Source organism: Podarcis bocagei (genome assembly GCF_964188305.1).
Source record: "Podarcis bocagei genome assembly, chromosome: 8".
NCBI lineage: Eukaryota > Metazoa > Chordata > Lepidosauria > Squamata > Lacertidae > Podarcis > Podarcis bocagei.
This window is the reverse complement of record NC_138133.1, coordinates 37,141,094-37,162,693: the sequence shown is the minus strand read 5'-3', so window position 1 is coordinate 37,162,693 and position 21,600 is coordinate 37,141,094. Positions and strand designations below refer to the sequence as shown.

General features: G+C 39.4%; 1 protein-coding gene and 1 long non-coding RNA gene across 2 annotated transcripts; one reads left to right on the top strand and one right to left on the bottom strand.

Annotated features, from left to right (window-relative positions):
* The first annotated feature begins 1,511 nt into the window (after positions 1-1,511).
* Positions 1,512-19,516, top strand: LOC308593274 (uncharacterized protein C18orf63). The gene is made up of 14 exons (XM_081205474.1): positions 1,512-3,137; positions 4,162-4,333; positions 5,235-5,313; positions 6,423-6,479; positions 8,569-8,680; positions 9,975-10,016; positions 10,946-11,022; positions 11,426-11,535; positions 12,156-12,252; positions 12,348-12,424; positions 13,623-13,806; positions 14,496-15,533; positions 16,716-16,835; positions 19,410-19,516. Exons 2-14 carry the CDS (start codon positions 4,200-4,202, stop codon positions 19,467-19,469), a joined length of 2,187 nt encoding a protein of 728 aa, XP_081061600.1. The 5' UTR covers positions 1,512-3,137; positions 4,162-4,199; the 3' UTR covers positions 19,470-19,516.
* Positions 16,842-21,475, bottom strand: LOC308593275. Its single transcript, XR_014010886.1, has 3 exons — positions 20,929-21,475; positions 19,156-19,502; positions 16,842-17,093 (listed from the first exon to the last, which is right to left on the bottom strand). It is a non-coding gene; the product is annotated as an uncharacterized lncRNA (long non-coding RNA).
* Between the last annotated feature and the right edge of the window lie 125 nt (positions 21,476-21,600).

The following is a 21,600-nucleotide window of genomic DNA, read 5'->3' as shown; positions in this document are numbered from 1 at the left end:
TGCCCGTACGGGCCAGTCGTGTCCGACTCTGGCGTTGCGTGCCCATCTTGCTTAAGAGGCCGGGGGCCAGCGCTGTCCAGAGACACTTCCAGGTCACGTGGCCAGCGTGACAAAGCTGCTCTGGCGAGCCAGCACCAGCGAAGCACACGGAAACGCCATTTACCTTTCCTCTGGAGTGGTACCTATTTATCTACTTGCACTTAGGGGTGCTTTCAAACTGCTAGGTGGGCAGGAGCTGGGGCCGAACGACGGGAGCTCACCCTGCCACGGGGATTCGAACCACCGACCATACAATCGGCAAGTCCTAGGCGCTGAGGTTTTACCCACAGCGCCACCCGCATCCCTCTCAATAGATACATATGTATTGCGTCCACTTAGGAAACAGTGGTGTAACTCAAACACTATTTTAAAGACTTGTTTTCCCTCAGCCAGACTTAGGTTGGCTTTAGACAGTAGCACCCCTGCTGCTGAAGAGTTTGGATCTCGCATAAATTTACATCAGCTTAATTTACACGGGTCTGCTTTACACCAGCTTCTTGTACATAAGATTGCTCACTAGCACTGTTTCAGCAGTTGCAATTGAATTAAATTGCAGTTTATAAAGGTTTCTAGCTTTATATCATAGTTATTTGTTTTTAATGTGCTGCAAGATTCTTGGCAGTTTTTCTATTCTAGAGCCTTATTTACCTATTCAAGACTATGTCAGTTCAAAGCTGTTAAATATTTCACAACTGAGCAGGTATGAAATCTGATGTGAACTCCATTAGTCTCTAACAAAGTTCCTTTGGATTAAAAACTGCTTCAGTAACAGTATAATGCTATATAGGTCTACTGTTTTCAAAGGGGCTTATTCCCAGTTGAGTGGATACAGTATATGATTGCTGTCTAAAACATTCAGGTGTTTAGTTTTAAAACCAAAAACAAGTTTGGCTCAAAAACCAAAAGGAAGATGATTTTCTAAAATACGCAGAGATTTATATGCTTACTATAGCGTTTACACATTACAAAACGCCAGTTGTTCCTAAAATTTGGGTGGCTGTAATGCTGAGTCCCCATCCCCTTGAGACAGAAAAATATATTGTCCATAATACTTTAGGAGTAATATGTCATCTTGTACACTTCTACATGGATGCTTTAGATTAGATTCCTGCATTGCAGGAGGTTGAACTAGATTGACCCTTGCGATCCCTTCCAACTCGACAAATTCTAGGATTCTATACATACACAGTGCAGTTTTCTGGGATCCAAGCAAGAATTCTTGTTAGGATTCTCTGCCATGGTCATTAAGGAAATCACCCGCTGGAGCTAGCAGAAATAAGCTAATGGGGCTTTGTTCAAAATAAACCCTCTCAAAATTGCACCACAGTATAGCAGGGAACTCAGGGAACTTTGAAAGTCCAGCATTGTAAGTGATCTGAGGCTCAGTAAAAAGGAATGTTGTTGTGTGTTTTTTTAACCAATTGCGAAGACCTTCACACAGAGAGAGAGAGAGAGAGAGAGAGAGAGAGAGAGAGAGAGAGAGAGAGAGAGAGAAAGGGTCCTCGATTCAAGGAGAAGAACACTTGTGCTTCCTGGCAGGCCGGCCCCGGGAATGTTACAGCATAGGTTATCTGCAGGAGATGAGAAGTCGCATTGCTCCTGGGCTGCTTGTTCCTCATTCCGACGCCGCCTCCTTCCAGGACTAAAGGTTGCCCTTTGCGGAATCGGGCGCCTCTCCTGAACTTTGGACGCGGGGAACGTCGCCACGACCAATACTGCCTTGCAAGAAGCGGGGGCTTGTTCCGCATGCCACCCCCCCCCAAAAAAAGTAGTTAGTCATTTCCCCCCTCACACTATCTCCCTCTTAAGCCCCGCGGGAGAGTTGCGAGGGGAAAGTTGAGAAGCTTGTGAAGAGGAGGCGGGGAGCCGGTTTCTCAGCAGAAAAGTCGAAGAGGCGACCGACTCCCCTATATATCGTGTTCCTTCTCCAAACCGCGCCCTTTCCTCCCTCATGACTCCATTTTCTCCAACTTTCTGTCATCGTGATTGCTCCCCTCACAGAGGGCGCTTCCAGGGGAAGCTGCCTGTGTAACGTTCTCTCCCCCCCCCCCTCACGTTTCCCGCGCTTTTCTTGCTAGGTGGCTTCTATGCTCGGCTTCTCACTGGGGCTCTTGCCCTCACGATTGCTTCCCCGCTGCCTTTCGAGGTAGCCCTCCCAGTAAGAGGAGAGATCCACCTCAGGACGCTCAGATCTTTGGAACAGATTCAAAGGCTGCCCTGCAAAACCCTTCACAACTCGACCATCAGAGCCAAACTAGACTTTCTGGGCAAATGGTGGTTGGCAACAGGAATGTGGCACACATACAGCAATAGGTATCCATAAGCCACAGGGGCCTGCTTCACACACGTACCTGAATCCCTCGATTTCTCTGCACTTTGTGACAGGCAGCTGAATGTGTGAATGGACACAACTGAGTAATGCTGAATATATTATTATTACCATTTTATTTATATGCCACCCTTCCTCTTGATGGGGCAGGGAACCATGTGATAATAAGCACACCAGCTGAATGCAATAATTACAAGCTGTGCAGTTTTAAACATAACATTATACAACAGCGCAATAGCAACATTGTTAAAAACTGAGGGGGGAAATCATCCCTAAAGCCCAAGTGAGCAAAAGTGTTTGTAGTTAACATCTGAAACTTAACAGCCTCAGTGCCCATTGTATTTCCTCAGTCAAGGTGCTGCCACCAAGAAGGCTGTGTCTTGAGTCACCACGCCATTGGTCATGCCCATTGGTAGGATTACGGAATATCTGTGATTGTCCATTCACATATAATAACCACCACTGGATATTGTGAATAAGTAATATAGGAATAAACAGATTGCCCCAAAATTAACTTCTGTAAGAGAAAGGTTGCATGATTTAGTTCCTGCTTTTCAAGTTTTTCATCTTTCTGCTAACGTTAGGCCTGAAGGGGGGAAAGTAAGGGAAGAACTGCAAGAAAAGTAGAACTACTAGTGTCATCATGTCGTAATAGCATAACTGTCAACAGTAAAATAAGGATGAGGGATTTTCAACAGTCTTCCCTACCCCAGCCTCAAGAGAAAGCTTTCCTTCAGACTTCTGATGCGCTCCCACACTAGTTTTTTAGGTAGAAATATGTATCTAGGCAGTTGTTTTTAGGAAACAATTTGAATTTAGTTTAAACTACACAAAGCTCCTTTTTTCTGTACAATCAACTCACCTCAGTAAATCCAAGTTCTAATCTCTTACTGGTCATCACTACAATCAGCTTGAATGCATAACCAAATAATACCAGTGATATACAATAACTTAAATTTTGAGGGTTATTTGGTCATATATTTGGGTATTCAGTTTTCAGAATGATGTTTGGTGAATGAAAAGTTGGGCTGAAAAGCAGCTTGTGTGCTGCTTCTGGCTCTGTTTGATATGACAATAAAGAGGCCACTACTGATGTTCACAAAACTGCTTTCTGTTCTACTATGCCAGAAGTCCCATATGCCATTATTTTATTATTTATCATGATAATTTATTAAATTTGTATACTGCCCTCCATCCAAAGATTAAAACATAAAAATACAAAATGAGAACAAAAACCAATCACACACACACATTTCAAAGACCATAGAATGTTTAATCAGCCAAAGGCCTGGTGCCTAAAACTATGTAATGAAGATGTCAGATGAGCCTTCCTGCTGAGAGCATTGCACAAATAGAGAACTACCACAGAAAAGGCAGCACACGAAGAAGGGCCTCAAATGATCATCACAGGGTCTGTGTCAGTTCATATGGGGAGAGGTGATCCTTGAGGTATTGCTATCCTGAACCATTTAAGGCTTTATAGTCAAAACCAGTACTTTGAATTGGGCCCGAAACTAAATGGCAGCCAGTGCAGTCGAGCCAGTATTGGTGTGATAGGCTCAAACTGTTTTGCCCTGGTGATCAACCTAGTTGGCGAATTCTGCACCAGCATAAGTTTCCATACTGTCTTCAGAGGCAGCTCCCTGTATAATGCAGTACAGTGATCCTTCCCCAGTAACGTGCTACTGAAAAACCTAACTTCTTCTCACCTACCCCCTCTTTCTTATATTAATTTGCCTTTATTTATATGTGCCCTTTCTGATAATCATTTCCCACCCTCCACTTTGTTATAGGTCAGAGATTACTCAGTTCTTGTAGCTAGCAAAGCAATATGAATGACGTTACGTGCCAGTCTTTGTTTTTCATCAGTCTGCCTGAGCTGCGAAAACTCTGTGCCGTGAAGGTTACACTGAATTCTCAGTTCGCAGCAACAGAAATTAGAACAGCACAAAGGAAGATGTGCAGGTAAAGGAAATTTGTTTATTGTATTTTTTGCACCTTTGCTATCCTAATGAAATTCATAGTGGACACATGGCGGAAGGGGGGATGATGATGCTGGGGGGAAAGCATGCATTGATGTTTTTACATATAGGTTGCTTATCATGGTTAGATCACAGGCACTGAAACTATCTGCAGAAGGTCCAACAATCCTATTGCAGCTTGCTGAGCCAAGGAACACTCTGTTGTGACTGTGAGAGAGTTACTGTAGCTCAAGTTCTGATATTCTTTCTTCACAATTCAGATGCTTTGTACACTAATAAATGCCAAAATGATAAGAAGCTGAGTGTATAAAACACTTGCTGCCTCTGACTAAAGCCAGTTTTAGGCACCCAGTCAATAATGAATACACATTATTAAATATTTAAGACTCAATAAAGATTTTGTTACAACATTACAAAACTTGATGTTACTATGGAACTATCACAATATGCCTCACTTCAAATGATTTCAAAAGTAAAGGACCTCTGACTTAGTCTCCCTCTAAAAATTGTAGCCTAGCCTCAGACTACGTGGACCTGTGCTTGCTGGCACATCAGGTCTTAAGAATGGGCCAGTAGAATTTACATATAGAAATGGGTATTGCATCCATACATATGAAATTGCATTTGCTAGGATTTTTGTTTTCTGCTAATTGATCAACTGTGCTTCACTTCCATGAGTAATATCTATGGTAAGATACATGGAATTAAAGAATATACATAGTTAATGGCCAGATATTCTGAGGACACTTAGATGACTGTGAAGCAACATCTTAAAGAATGTTGACTAAAAGAAAAAAAATTGTAGAGTGCAGTGTACTTTGGGTTATAGATTTACTATTATGGAATTGTGGAGGTTAGTGACAAGTTTTGAATGCTTTACCTAGGCAACTCTTGCATCTGCATCAAGATGTGCTTTCTTCACCTGTTCCTGGAACATTGAATCAAATTTCAGTGGTTATGACGGTCAGTAATAATATTTCTGGTAACTTATATATAAATTCAGAGTATAGATGGTCCAAGATCCCCTGGACAAGATATTGAGCACACTTATGTCTGAGCTTATGAAGTCAGGGTTTTCCAGGAAAGATTTCCCCAGGGAATAAACTGCCACTCCCCATCCAGGATCTGAAGAACTGAAACCAAGTTGCCAAGCAACAGTGAACTGGTGAGGCTGTACAAGCAGAAAAGTATAGAGGCCTGGTTGCCCTGGCAATTGGAATGACCTGGCTCTTCCCTAAAGACCCCAAAGTCTTATAGGACTCCAGGCAACCACAGAAAGCATGAGAGGCCTCCCATCTTTAATTTAAATGTTGATCATATGTCTGAGGATCAAACATTCTGGCTACAACGGTTGATTAGGTTGGAGGCCAAGAACAAGGAGGAAAAACTGGGAGACATTCAGTGGTAGGCCTGGGGGTCTCAAATTTCAACAGCATCCCGTGTGATGCCAAAATTCAGCAAGCCACCCCCCTCACCTTTCATTCTATATCATAGTTGCAACAACCCCAAGCGCTGTACCCAAAGTGATTGAACCAGTAGCACTCCCCTAAATCCCTAAATCTGTAACCCCCTATTCTTTCTATCTCATATTATACCAGAGAACAAGCCAGTGATGAGGCTCCTTAGCAGGGCTGCAAATGTACATGCTTACAAAGATAAAGATTGTTAGCAGAATTCATGTGATTGATACCTTGATCTTAAGATTAGACTATTACTTTCCAGTCCATAGAAGCTTGTTATACAACCGTAGCATTTGACAGTTGCCTTTATCAGCCACCCTCTGGAAAGGTCTTATCCTGAAGTCACAAGGGGACTAAACATAGTGCCTTCCCATTTTCTCTTTCCCTTAAATACATGAGTTTAGAAAGATTCTAAAGACAAACAACTGTCATGAACAAACCAAGTAACATAGTTTCTTTGTAGTGATTTTTGTCATTTAGAGAAAATTTCAACATTTCTACATATGGGAGAGAGACCAATTGCATTTTTCTCAAAAAATGTAAGATTATCTTCATTAAATGTATCCAAACAATATCTATCTGTGATATATTTGTTTGTTTTGCTTGTTTTAGATACTCTTCTATAAGTCAGGAAAATTTCAAGCTTATATAGAGAAAAACAGATCTATAGTAAGTAATAAAAGTTTTTTCTAAGCCTGGTTACATTGTTTAGCAATTGCATATACTTATTTGTTTTGTTTACTTGCTAAATGTATATACCTCACATAAAACCTAGCTCTCTGAAAAGTTTGAAAACTTTTCTTTATAATGCCCAGTCCAGTGGCTGGTGGCAGTATACCTAGGACTACCTGTAGTAACACAAGTTGATTATTTTTTTAATCACCAGTTCAATGCCTCACCAGTTCACACAAGCTTGTTAAGAATTGTTAAGAATTGTTAAGCTTGTTAAGGCTGTATAAGAATCCACACTTGGATAATGAATTTGCTATTAGTATAAATCAACAGAAAAACTGTTTTTGTAGGTTTCTGCCCCCTGACCTGCTACCTATCAATACAGAACTAATTTTCTGTAGGAAAAGTGAAAAGGAAAAGGGCAAATTTCAGGAGTGAGCCAGTGGTAAATCACACGGTGAAAGTTGGAGCTATCTTTACTAGCAAAAATGCAATTGACACAGAAGTATTAGGCCTAGCGGGCACAGCAACTTATCTCTTGTTCCCATGAATCAGTTGCTGATATGGAAGGTCCCTTCCTTTCTACAGCTGTATAAGTCCCCTTTTCTCCAGGGTTTGTTTTCCAAGCAATTGGAGACTGTGACTTGTGCATCGCCAATCGCTCTTCCACCCTTTTCCTGCCTTTGGTTCAGGGAGACAAGAGGGAGGGGAGCTTGTTGCAGCAGCAGGAGGAGACACCCATGACACTTCACCAGCCTGACTCATCTCTGCCTCTTGGCCTCTCTCCTTCCACCTCCTGCTTCAGCTTCTGCCTCTGATTCGGAACTTCTCTCTGTTACACACTTTCCCAGGTCACTAAGGCCTGTTACCTCCTCAGCTTCCAATACCTCCCTTTCCCAGTCTTCTCCCTCTGACCACTCATCATTGTCCCACCACCACTCTTTGGGCTCTGAGTCTTCTTCCCTTGGTGGTTCCCCAGCTGGTTTCTCCCACCGTTCCTCTCCAACCAGGAAAATTAGAAAACATGAAAATTGGTGGCTATTGAAGGACTGTACCTCAGTACAGAGCTTACATTTTCACTTCATTTTTTAGCACAGATGTTATACAATTGTAATAGTATACAACACTGCTACATTATGTTGAACCAAGAAAAATAACTTGTGTAATTTACTGCACACTGGGAAGCTGTGTTAGCACTTTCCAAGGCAAAACTAGATATTTCAATCACATCACTGGGAACTGAATGATTGTTTTTTTGTTTAGTAGATAACAACTCAGATTGGAACCAACATTGTGGGAGATAAGATTTTACCCTTTGTCCCCACCATGGGTCACCAGCCCAGCTGTTATCCACCCCAAGAGAGTGCCAATGGCAGCTTCCCTCCTGCAAATAACAGCTCCTCCCTCCCTGGTGGAGACAATCAAGATACAGTGGTGCCTCGCAAGACGAAATTAATTCGTTCCGCGAGTTTTTTCGCCTAGCAAATTTTTCGTCTTGCGAAGCACGGTGTTGGAAGTTTTGGAAAAGCTTCAAAAATTGCCAAAAACCTAAAAAAAGGCTACCACACCGTGTTCTATGAGTTGCTCCTCGAAGTCAAGTCGCAACTGTATTAACGGTGTTAAGAAAAAGAAAACAAACTTGCAAAAAACGCAAGACGTTTTCGTCTTGCGAAGCAAGCCCATAGGGAAATTCGTCTTGTGAAGCAGCTCAAAAACCGCAAAACCCTTTCGTCTAGCAAGTTTTTCATCTTGCGAGGCATTCATCTTGCGGGGCACCACTGTAAAAACCATGGCAGAGGCAGTGGATTACATCTCTTCTCTCCCCACACTGTGGTCCTGATCTGTATCCTGCCCTTCAAACCATCTGTTTTACCAAACAGAAAATTGTCCCACAACTGCCAATTGCAATTGTTGGTCACCCCATTTAATTTGGCCCTTTGGTAAAGAAGAGCTGCAGCTAGACAGAGTGGAATGTACTTCGCTGCATGGATCAATCAACTTCATATAGTGTCAGTATGCTCTATGATTAGCATATTTTGAAAGAGAAAGCATGTATTTTTTATTGTTTTTTGGTTTATCACACTAGATGGCAATGCCAGAGAGAGTTGTTCCAGCTGTCTTTCAAACCTGCCTGTCCTATACACTTATAGCCAAACTTGCTCCTAATTGGAACCAAGCTGGTCATCTCTTGATACAAGGTATTTATTCTGAACCTTTGACAATCACAGTCCTATATAGTGTTATATATTTGCTCTTTTCTGCATACATTGCCAATTTGCTAGCTTTAGATCTTCTTTTGTCAAGTGATCCTAAGGAAATTTTAAGTGTTACTTTAGTAAATGCTTATAATACCCATGCGTATTTGCATATTCCTTCTGATCTGGGCAGTCACCTCCCCTAGTACTAACTAGTTTGGGAGAGTTGAGAAAAAGGTCCCATGGGACACTGACTGAATAGCACTGAGCTAAACTGCATAGCATGACTAGAACAAGAATTTTTGTTCATATTTCATCAGACCACACACTGCTTGTTCACTACCGGAACTCCTGCCAAATGGTATTTGACATGACAGTTGTGCATTTACAGGTTCAAAGAAGATAAAGCACAACTCTGAGAAATAAAACATATTCACTTCCATATAAAATCCTATGTAAGAAAAGCCTAGACAACTTTGTCAGCTTGTTTGAATTGTCATGACTCCATTCAAGATACTGTATTTTTCATTCAGTGGGGCTCAATTGCACAGTCTAGCCAGTGCCTCCTCAATTGTCTGCCCCACTCCCTAGCCATGCCATAGCCTTTTGGTGGGACCAATGCCTGCACCAACTCCTTGTATGCTAAATAAAGATGGCCAGGAGACAGAGAAAAGGTAAGGATAGTTTCCACCCCCCAAAGGACCAGAGGAGGTGCTGAAGGTAATTAAAGAGTGAGATAAAAGGTTTTGTGACTGGTGCCCTCAGCCCTCTCTGAAAATAAAAAAAATGTGTCCCTTGATCCAAAAGGTTTGACAACCCCTTATTTAGACGCTCTGAATCAGCAAATTCTGTCTAAAATTGGGATGTTGAGTCATAGTACCTCCAGCTCAAGTGTCTGTGCTTAGCTTGGGGAAAGCTAAGTTATGGAACTCCTTGTCACAAGGAAAATGCTGTGACAAAGAATTTCCTAAAATGGATTAGACATCAGTGGAAAATGATATCCATCATTGCCAACGGATTATGTCAAACTCTGCTTCCATTTAGCACCATTTTCTTTCTGGCTTTGTCCCTGCACCACCATTCTGTGTCTTGTGGGTCTCAGTAACTTCTAGTCATCTCAAGTGGACCCTGGGGGTGAAATGTTTGAGAAACCAAGCTTCATACTGCATAAGGAATCTATTTTGAGGCAGCCTTGGATGGGAGAAACCAGATCCTTTCCAAAATACTGATTTGTAAAGGCTTTATAAAGGCAGCAGGCATATTTGTTTTATAATATGTACCAATTCCATTTGTTAAGGGAAAGATTTTCTGTCACAAAGGGGAAAGCAAAATGCAGTTGGTAAGTACAATATTGATTGAAGAAAATATATGTTGCCCTCTCAGGACCTGAAATTATTTTGGTGATATGTGTACTCATGTCAGTGTGGTTGAAAAATAATGGAATCATTTGTGCATCAAATGCAGGTACAGAGGATCACCAGCTGAACCTCTACTATGTTTGCTTTGTTGGAACCTGATGAAGATATCTTTCGGTGGAATGCTATGTCAGGCTATTACAAATGTTCAGGCTGCACAAGCATATCAGCTTGCAAGATGGAACAATCCCTCTCCTCACTCCCACCACACACTGGGGGTTCTCTCAACACCCTCCTGAGCCAATTTTGGGGGGCTGAGGAGGGGGGAAAGCCCCATTGGGCACACTGAAGCCCTTGCTGATGGGTTTTATTAGGTGAATCCTGTCATGTATCTTTAAAAGCCTGGTATATCAGTCACTATGAAGGCAGATTATGCATATATTTCCCATTGTCAAGTGGCAATCAGAGGCCAGTAAGATGACTGCACATAACGTGTGCATGAAAGGCAGTTGTCAACATGCAGTGATGACAGGAATGCCTATATTATGTCACTCCCCAATACAAGGCACAAGTAAACAACCAGGAAAAACCTAGAATGCCCCTCTACTGCTACTAATTCTGTGACCTTTAGGAGATCAACAATTCATGTCTGGAACCATAAGCACTATGGTTTTCCTCCAGCATGGGTTCAAATTCCCTTATAGCTCAAACAACTGTAGCTGCTGCAAACAACCCTTTTGCCAGAAAAAGTGCTAGGGCTACACAGAGAAGGCGGGATGGCTATTTGCTACGTGCTTAAGCTCTTGGATTTGCCAGATTCCTATAGTGTAAATTGTTGGTTGGAAACTTCGTTTAAAATTAAGCACAATGTTTTTGCCTATTAATTATCTGAATATTACAAATTTTATTTTAGTTATGGACATCAATGTATCAGAGACTCAGCTCTGCATTAGTGTCGAAGTTTTCACAGTACGTCTGCCACCACCTGAGGTACAGGAGTAAATCAATGTTTTCTACTTGCATTTTAACTAGGCCTGCAAGTCTGCATCCTATTGGGGGTTTATTTATTATTCATGACACTTTCCCCTTCCTTACCCTACACCTTCTCCAAATCTGCTCCAGAGGGTTGGGGAATCTGCAGAACAGATTTAGTGAGTGTGAAGGATGGGGAACCCCATTCTGCAAAGAGAAATATTTGTACTGGTGAGATTGTTGCTTAGTGCCGTGTTGGTTATAAGCCAATGTACTCATGAAGTTTTGATTTCATAATAAGTAGATGAATGCTGTATAGGTTTTTATGGTACCTTAATTATTTTAATGCATAATACTTACTTGCCGTATATGTTTGCAGATACTTTGAAAAATTACTTTATTGATTTTTTTCTATTCTCAGCTTGAAGAATTTAATATTTCAGCAAACATCTTAAAGAAATTTGACAGTGATAATAATGCTATCATTCAAAAATACTCTATTTTAAGTAACTGGTGCTATGTTTTGCCAAGGTATGTTTTTATATTTCAACAAGAAATGCTAATGAGATGAACAACACATCTCCTGCAATATGTATTAGTAATTATGACTAGTTTGGAAATTGATTACTCAAGGAGAAAAAACATTTCATGACCAATGTCGACTTTTCATAAGTGTTCATACAAATTCAATTGGCATATTCATTATTTTTTTAAAAAAAGGAAATTTTCAAAGTCTATATTTTTATTTTTATTGCATACTATTTTTAATCTTTACACATTTCCATAGGAAAATTTATTCTATCTGTTTTCCCTGTATCAAACTGTAAGTGATATCTGCAGATAAATTTGAGTTACCAGCTTTTTCTGTATGAGAGACTGTCGAAAATGTCACAGCTTTGTAGCAGATAAAATTTTACTGTTAAATTATAAACAAAGAGTGACAGTTCAGTTTCTGATCTACTTTCTGTAAAACAGGCAAATTGTTTCACTAGCCAAGTTAAGTTACAATGCTGTAAATCACTCACTGGTGTGGGTGGACTGTAGGATCATCCAGCACAATTCATATGTGTCATGAAAGTAACTATGTCTTCTATCTCATTATATGGCATGGAATTATTATTTTTTAGTTTTCTTTCCTTACTTCTGCACAGCATGAAAATGGGTCAGATCATAAGCATTAGCCACATAATTCCACCCGATACTCCATTCCAGTCATATAGTGATTTGCAGCTGCACTGGGAAAATCTGGTAAGTGAATGCAAATACATAATTTGTTCAATGTTGACTATTTTATATAGCAAGTTCTTAACCTCCTTGTGTTTATGTATATATATTTTCTTCAGTATGGCTATATTCTTCCAGAGGATCCTGGGATTTATTGCAACGTTTACTTCAAACTGATAGGGGAGCAACTCTTCACATATCTTTTATAAACTTTATATTTATGTATTAATTTATTTCTCCTTTTTGGCACCTACCTAAGATTATGGGCCAAACCTGCTATACACAAAGTTTCATAAAATAATCAAGCTCAGTAGTTAAAATTATCAAGTAGTTCCATAGTAAATGAAAGTGACATAATATAACATAAGCCCTTTTAAAGTCTCTGATTTTAGTGAGAACATAAAAGGCTATTTCCCATTCAGCATTTGTTAAGTGCAAATAATAGTTATCACCACTCTGAATACACATAATTTCATCTTCTTTGAGTTATAAATCATTTTTTAAATGGTCACATAAACACACAATCAAAATTCTACACCAAAAGGCTAAATCCTGTGACCTAAATTCTGTACAAATTTAGATTTTTTTTTCTTGTTTTGAATCATTTATCCTGATTTTTATCTTCATTGGGAGGGAGAAGGAGGTATGAAGGACACTGAAGTATTATCCCGACTATTAGAACATTTTACCCAGCTTCTGATATTTCAGCAGGCAGAATCTATATAGTTGTAAAACATGCTTGAAAAAAGCATAATGGCCCAAAATTTATTTTTTAAAGTAAGTAAAGGGTGGGTTTTTCAGAAACAGAATTCTTTGTGCTGCACTGTAATGTTCTATGTAGAATCGCAGCAGCTGCAGAGCACTGCATGAACTAGAACCACTATTCTTTAGATAACTGAAATACATATGAACATAACTTATTTTGTTTTGTTAAATCTTGATTCAAATTGTCTTCACTTTATTTGTGCTCCATTTCAGTTTTAAGTTGAATCAGCACAGATGCATCAGTTGCTACCACAGATGCATCAATTACATCAATTGTTATGGAAGTTTAAATGGTCATTGTCAACAGTTATGTGTTTGCCCTTTTGCAGTCTGCACACACTTTTGAGCACCAGTGGTGCTAACTGCCAAATGATCCCATTCTTCACAATTCTTGCTAAGGTGCAGATATAGCATGGCCTTAATCAAGGAAAATTTCCCAGTGAAAGCCTTGTTGCAATAAACAGGAGCTGGAAAGGGGCACTTGTGTGCAGCTTCCATTCATTTCAGTAGACCTTGTGCAGGAGATTGTACCCCCTGTCTTTATCATACACATTGCACAAGGAATGAAGCAACAACTTCTCTATGTATATTTCTCAAACAATTTCTTTCAGTCCTTAACACCAACTCAGATATCCTTTCAGTTGCATACGAAGTCAGCCAGTGCAGTACTTTCCTAGAGTAGATTTAGAAGGTGTTCTAAGTGCTTTTGCTGCTGATCTGAAGACTGTCATTCCACACATTTGTGGGCTTCCTGTTAAAATGATAAGTAAAGCATTATATGCCACCAAAGATCTTACCCAATCATCTGTACAGGTAAAGGCTATTTAAATATTCCTGTTGAAATTCCTGGATGTATTGTTAATGGATCTTGGGAATAGTTTTAGAAACTTTGGAAAACAGCTACTGTACTTTGGTTTTTGCCATTGTGGCACATAGAAGCCATCTCTTTCTGCTCTTATAACAGTGGGATAATATATGAAGTGGCTGAAGTAAGAGGGTGAACAACTAAAGCAGACACAGCAGTCACGTGGAAACCAAAGTAGCCCACATAATTTTTACTGTGACAACCAGAGATGTGATGGTTGCTCTTGTTGCTGGCATGATAACTGCAAATAGTTATGTGCCTAAAATGATTCCAGGTCTTCCTAGTTAGGATCTCTGATTATTATGAGCAGTTTTCCACTGATTTGTGGGAAAACTAGTAAGAACTTCAGAAACTAGTAATAACTTCAGAAACTAATCATTGTGCTATTTATATGGCACCCTCCCCCAACATGACAGGGCACCCAGCAGTCTTAAACTATGTAGTTTATTTGTTTTGATGCCTTGCATGCTTGCTTGTTTTTTTTACTTCATCCGCACGATGTTCTCATTCAAGTAGCAGCCCACACTTCCCGTCCCATGTACCGGTAATTCAGATTTTCCCCAAAAATCGTTGTATACAAAACCTGTTAATGGTACATAATGTATTTCAAATTACTCTATGGTTTCTCGGTTTTTAGAAAGTTAGCTCCAAACCAGCCAATCTCACTGGAAAAAGGAACTGCAAGGTAACTTTGACTCAAGTACCGGTAATTCCAAAAAAAGGCATGCTCAGTTCTTCAGCATGTGCTATAGAAAATAGCCACAAGAGGGAGCTTAAAGCCAACCAACCGAAAACAGATATTTTTACTAATCTCAGTTTACTAGCAGAAGACAAGAACATTGAGGCGCCAGGGCGAAAAGTGTATAGTAGGAAACAAGAAAAAACTTCAGAAGAATCTGCAGGAATGCTAAACTCAAAAGTATCTTTTAAAATGTCAAATAATACTTTAAGAAATTATTCTACCAGAATCATACCCATCTTTAAAGGAAAGCTGTTGCAGATGGATAAGCAGACCACAAAGGCCACCCATGAAAAGAAAAGGCAGAATGCTTTTAAAGTAATGAACACAGCTGCTAAATTGGCTGTATTCAAGCCTAGTACAGATCAAGTTAACAAATTGTTACGTGATGCATCATTAAAAAATATTACAAACGGAAGTGCTCTTCGGATACAGACTGGAAAAGCCAATGTTAAGTCTAGTAAACTTGCATTAAAAGAGAAAAATGAGAATTATGGACACTTGGCAAATTATGCTTTAGCTAATGGAGGAGTTTTAGACAGGGATTCAAGTAAATTCAAATCCATAAGACTAAATTCCTCTTTGAAATCACCTAGTGACCTTGCAGTGCACCATGTATCAGTTGTCCACCAGCATCTGAATACACCTTCAAATTTCAGAACAAGCCAGAATACCTTGACCACCGAGTCAAAGAAATCCCATCCCTGCATGTCTCACTCAGATGTGGATGAGGGAAATCCCAGAATATTTCACAATCAAATACAAAGCTCAGCTGAAGAAGAGAAAATGAATGCTTACAGTTTATGCAGCTCAGTACACAGTAGGGCCAAACAAGGAGATCACAAAGAATCACTAGGAATATCCCAGCAAGATACCATTAAGACTTCTAGTCATCATCTGCAGGGCAACTGCCTACAGGTATACCTAGTAATAAAGGTATTTAATCCATTTCAGCATAGGAGTTTCCTCATACTGCTGATTCATACAAAGACAGCATAGAAAGAAGGGGGGGGTCATTTTGTGTCAAATTTCAGGTATATGACTTAGGCTTAGCCAGCAGTTTCTTACAAATACCTTCCTTCCCTATCTGAATATCAGGTGCTTAGCTCAGGCTGTGTGTGTGTGCTGTATGGCCTGTGGGAATCATATGGGCTTAATTAGCGCTGCTGAGCCCAACAGAAAATAAAACAAATCTGTGCAGATGTGTCCTTAGAAAAGGATGTGGAAGTTGTGGTCCTCCAGAAGTTTCTGGACCACAACCCACATCATCCTTGACTGTTACCTATGCTTGCTGGGATGATGGGAGCTGGAGTCAATAACATCTGGAGGGCAACACAGTTTAGCTACTTCTGCCTTAGAAAATAATTTGAACACCATACTGATACTGCATGGTTAAAACTAAGGCCTCAAGCTGATCAGTGCCTAGATGAGAAAGTGCCTAGGAGTTCTTCGCTATGTGCTTTTTGAAGGGTAAGTGAGAATACCCTTTTCATTTATTTTGATGCGCGTCTTTTTCTACCAGACAAATGAATAACATTTTTTCATTAACTTCAGTAAGTATTATCGGGTTGTACCGCATAGATTGCCAGTATATTTTGACTACTTGTTTCCTTAGATGGCAAAGCGAGGTCAACGCATATTGTCTTTGACATTAGCATGACACTCTTAAAAGAGAATTAAACGTATTACAAAATGTACATTTAAAATGTATATTAAATAGCATGATCAGACTTTCAGTGGAGTTCTGTAAAGTTCAAAACCTTCTTATACTCAGGGCTAGCACTGAATATGTAAACTACCTTGCCAAAAGCATCTGCTTTCTTTCCAGTTTTCTTCTCATTCCTTTTATTTATTTTAACAAAATTTGTATATGGCACCACTTACTTTGTAGTAAAACTTGGCACAGTTTACAAGAAATATGATCAATAAGAGCAGTTAAAAACAAGTAAAAAGAATTAAAATTAACAGTAAAAAAGATTTAATGTTTTCCACAGAATGTATTGTAATGATAAGACACATCACACTATACGTATTTTTTAAAGTTCCATTTCCAAGGACATTTGTAACCATGTATGATTGTAAATTAATGGCGGAATAATGTTTTTGGTTTTTTTTAAGATACCCAAGACAAACAAGTCATCCCATTGCAAAGATACAAACTCAATTCAGATTTTGTCAAAGATGGAAACGCACTTGGCATCTGCATCAAACAGAAGTGGAAAAAGACAGCAGTTAAAGGTTTAGTAATAGTATTTATAGGCATGTTAGTGCAAGAACAAGGAGAGGGAAATTTGCCGTATTGACTCATACATAAAACAGATAATGGAAAGCACCACATTAAGAACAAGGTCTTATTCAGAAATGTTTATAAGAGGGGTGGGGTTTTTTTAGCAAATTAATTAATTCTAGAATATCATTCATACTTCCCAGTCCCATATTCTGATTCTCCATTACATGGTAATTTTGACTGAAATATTTACTTGTTTATAGTAAAACCTTTCAATTCCTTTTTTTAAAAATGATATTTATTGAAAAAAGAATTTAAAAAAAAATACAAAGAAAAAAGACAAAAACAGAAAACAGAAAAAGAAAAAGAAAAAATAAAACCATCATTTTCAAATTCTCCACTTTCATTACCTTCTTTCCATGACCTCCTCCTCCTCCCATCTCTTGTATCTTAATTAATAATTGTCACAGCAAATCCTTTCCATAATTCATAATATTCTGTCATTACATTACCTTACTCTATTTTCATCTTATCTTATAAAAAACCTTAAAACTTAAAACTTAAATCTTATTTTTACCAGCTTCTCATAACCATTACCTTTTTACCTAATTCTTTAAACATTTTTACAAGAGCCAAGTAGTTTCATTTCAACATTTTTCCAACGTTCATAAGACATTTCTAATGATAAAAAAGAGAATAAAAACAATCCAATCTTCTTCCAGCGTCCCCTCCCCCTGGTCCTGGGATTGTCAGTCCTTTTTGTCCCACTGGTCTGGCACATTAACCTGGTGATCTTATATCCGAGGCCTTCAAATCTCTTCCACGTCCCTTCCGCAGCTCTTCTTCATATTTTCCTTTCACTCGTGGGAACTCCAGCTTGGTAGTGTTTTTGACCCTTTTCAACAAATCAGCCCCTTTCCCATAGTCCAGACTAGACTCCATGTGGTATTTTAAGACATGTTTCAAATTCCCTCCAAAATTGGAAGTCCCAACAGCTCCAAACCTCTGACGGCCCATTGCCAGACTTGGAAAGTCCAAACTTCCCTGCATAGGGGGGTCAGTCCAACCCCCCATTTCCAAGTCAATCCAAACTTTGTCTTTCCAAATCTGGTTTTTTCCAAGTTCATTTGTCAAATCCAAAGGCTCATTTTCCTGCTGGGCCAAAAGTCCCTTCATCTCTGGCGCCCAAGATTCTGCAACATCCTCTTCTATCATCTGCTCTGTCAGTACACACTCCTGTTTAAGTTCCTGGGTGGGCTCCATATAATTTCGCACTACCTGTTCAAATGTTCTGGCCGCATTAGTCATCAAATCCGTCTTCTGACTTAACTGATCCAATAGGGCATTTATTTTACAGAAAGCACCCAACAGTGCTTCTGAAAACATTGTCCTGCAAGGTCGCAAGTCCTTTCCCACGGTTGTAATCTGGCAGCTGCAAGCTCCCTAGAATTGGTTACAGTTTCACAGTCCCCCTCTAGGGGGAAACCTCCGGTTGCTCTCTCCTCCAAGAACAATAGCAACAAAGTTTCTTTTTCTAAGATATTTTGTCAAAAATTTTCCTTTGAAATGCGAAAGGAAACAGTGGGATCACAATGTTACTCTTCTTTTAACTATCTGTCAAAAACATTTGTCTCTGGTCAATGAGCTTCAAAACGTCAATTCTGACACCCCGCTCCAGGGTCAGGACGGTGGAAAGTTACTTTACTTTAAACTCACTTCTGCAGGTTTAAACAGTCCAAAAAAGATCCCCCTTCTTCTCCTGCTACCGAAGGGGGGTTCAACGCTTTTAGATGGTGAAAAACAATCCTTTAAAAGTAATTTTCTAAGCTCTAGTTTACGTTGTCTTTGCTTTCTTCTGACTACAAGGAAATGGAAGGCTGACTTCCTCTTTAGACCTTCCCGTTTCAGTACCAAATTAAGGTAAATTTTTAAGTCCAATTCCTTTCTAATCGCCAGTTCTTATTTGAAGTCCAATTGTTCAATGTTTGAGTACTCACGGGTGATTACTTTAGATGCCAAATTTTCCCAGGAAAAAGGCAGCGCTCTCCGGCAACGGCTGTGCGGCTTCGCTCCACGGAAATAGCAGTTGACTCACAGCACCGCGCCACTTCCCCCTCTTTGCTTTGGAGCCCGTTAGTGGGTTCCTTTGCGTGTTGGGGGGGCGCTAAAGGTGCCCGCCGAGTCCCACGGTCACAGGCTTCATCTGCCTGTGATTTCTGAAAGGGTCCCCGCTTCGCCGCAGCGGAAAAGACCCGTTTCGCGCGGAGCTGGTCCCTCCGGTTCAGAGGGAGCCCGCCATTGCCGATGGTGCCACCCCGGAAGTCGTAAAACCTTTCAATTCCATGGCCTAAAAAAATGTGGCTGGTTTTGATTTTAACTTAATCAAAATGTTTAGAATGATATCTTAGATGTTTTGCTAGTCACATGTTGTATGCGCATTACTTCAATATTTCAGCATAAAAATATGTAATAGGTAGGAATGACATTTGTTAGGGTAGCTCTTGGATGAATGCAACTCTGTTCAAAGTATTTTGATTTTCTTAATTGTAAATGTAATTTGCTTTAATGCTTTAACATGTTGGCAGGAAAAACAAGTGAGTTACTCAAAGCCAAAGAAACTAAGAACCAGTAAGCTATCAAACTAGAATAAGTATTTAGAGATGAAAGAAAGAAAAAAACTGGTATGTAAGCACTAAATTGTACTTTCTTTTATTATAACCCTTCCTATGATCATAGCTATTGATGAAATAAATATCACATAAGGTTTTTTTATTTGCTACTAGGTTTCTACTTATATGGTGCTTCTCAGCTATTTTGCACTTCTTACCACAAGCCAAGAATTGTATTTCCTTGTTTTCAAGCATTCCTAGTACTTTTCTTTTGTTAGAGTGCAAAGACCCATCTCTACGCAGATGTGCAAATAAATCTAATATGGCAAAAGCCCAGAAATACAAAAAAGCCCCCTGTGCAGCATATGAATTTACCTTCTTTCCACTGGAAAGTTCATGGTCAGAGGTTCGGGGTGGGGGGCAGGGAGGGATCTGGGTTGCTTATGCAAAGCCATGGGCAGGATATTCAAAATGGCAATGTTACACAAAATGCAAAACAAAAGTAAACACATGTGTGGTCCTTGTAAAGCAATATGTGTTGGTTATGAGGAAAATATAGATATACAAAAGGAGGATTCCTGGGTGTCAAGATCCAAGGTTGGGGCAACTATTTTTGGTGAGAGAACCCCAGCAGAAGTTTAAAATCACAAAATATGCAGCAAAGTAAAGCATGGAAATATAAGCTATTAGACCTTTAAAATATGACTTTCTAAGTTCCTTTCAAAGTTCCCATCTTCCTCTAGCTTAGAAAAAGACCCCACGTTCAATAAGTTTAAAAATGGTTTACTTACAAATTCTCCAAAGGTCAGTTTCATGTGCATTTCCATGCATCAGCCAGAAAACAAAGGCAGTAAAACTTGCATTAGTTACAATGGTGAAATTATTGGCATAGGAACACAAAAATGGTTTGTAAGAGCCATGTAGTCTGAGTTGCAGCAACCAGCTCAAAACCTCTTCACAATTTGAGCTTCTCAGGTAGATTGAAGGGGAACAAAAGTTTTGATTGCCCTCCTCCCAATGTAAGGAGGAGTGGCCTAGCTAAACCTGACAGGAGAGCTTACTCTATGGCATTAATCACTTCATGTTTTAATTAGATTTATGTGAGGCTGGTTATCCCACAGTATGTGGGAACAGCAGCCAAACCAGAGGGCTACAGTATGGTGCAGATGAGCCCTCTCACCCTCAGAGGCTCATGAGCTATATTGGAATTGGGTTAGCTGTGCTTTAACTCCTAAACTCTCTTTGTTTTTTGTAAGCTGCAGTTTCTGTGTATGCATTATGCAATGTATGGCTATGTGAGAATATGTTTAGAAATAGTGTTGGCTTAGGGGTAGTACGAAACACACCATTCTTAGACCTGCCTAATTAGTTGTTATTTTGATTGTTTTACTCAACTTTTGAAGATTTTTTTCCTCTTTGCCACTATATCTTTATGATACTTCTAAATTGCAAAGAGCATGGCAACATAGTTATATTATGTATTTTATTTTTCCACAGCTGTGAAAGCAAGGCCATGTGATTGTATAAAAAAAATCAAATTGCAAAAGACTTTGTTCAGAAGATGTGGAATAGTCAACCTAGTTGATTTTTATCTGTTTTAAAACTGTTCCATTAATAAGGTTTGTTTCATCTGAAAAAGTGGTTTTTTTAAAAAAAAGTCTGCATTGTGATATTCTTTCCTTTTGTATCACATGTAAGTCTCATATGTGTCTAATTTTGATTGATATATGTGGTAATAAATGTTGCAATGCACATTTTGAAATGATTTTACAGTATATTGTATAAATGCATTTTCTCATGTATACGTTGCTTTTAATTACACAAAGCCAGCATAACATTGCATATTAAGGCTCATTCTCATTAAATAAATAAATTTAAAAGTCAGCTTTCATCGTTATTATAAATGTTCTGGATTGAAACTCCAATATGTATCTGCATGCATATGGGGAGGTGACAGTGTCTCACACCTCTCAGAATACTGCTTTGGAGGTGATGACATTTCAGGGGGTTTGAAAAGCTCTCCTGTGTGAGTGGAAGCCCAGTATATACCGTATTTTTCGCTCTATAACACGCACCAGACCATAACACGCACGTAGTTTTTAGAGGAGGAAAACAAGAAAAAAAATATTCTAAACGAAATAGTGGATATATGATTTTTGTGGTTCAT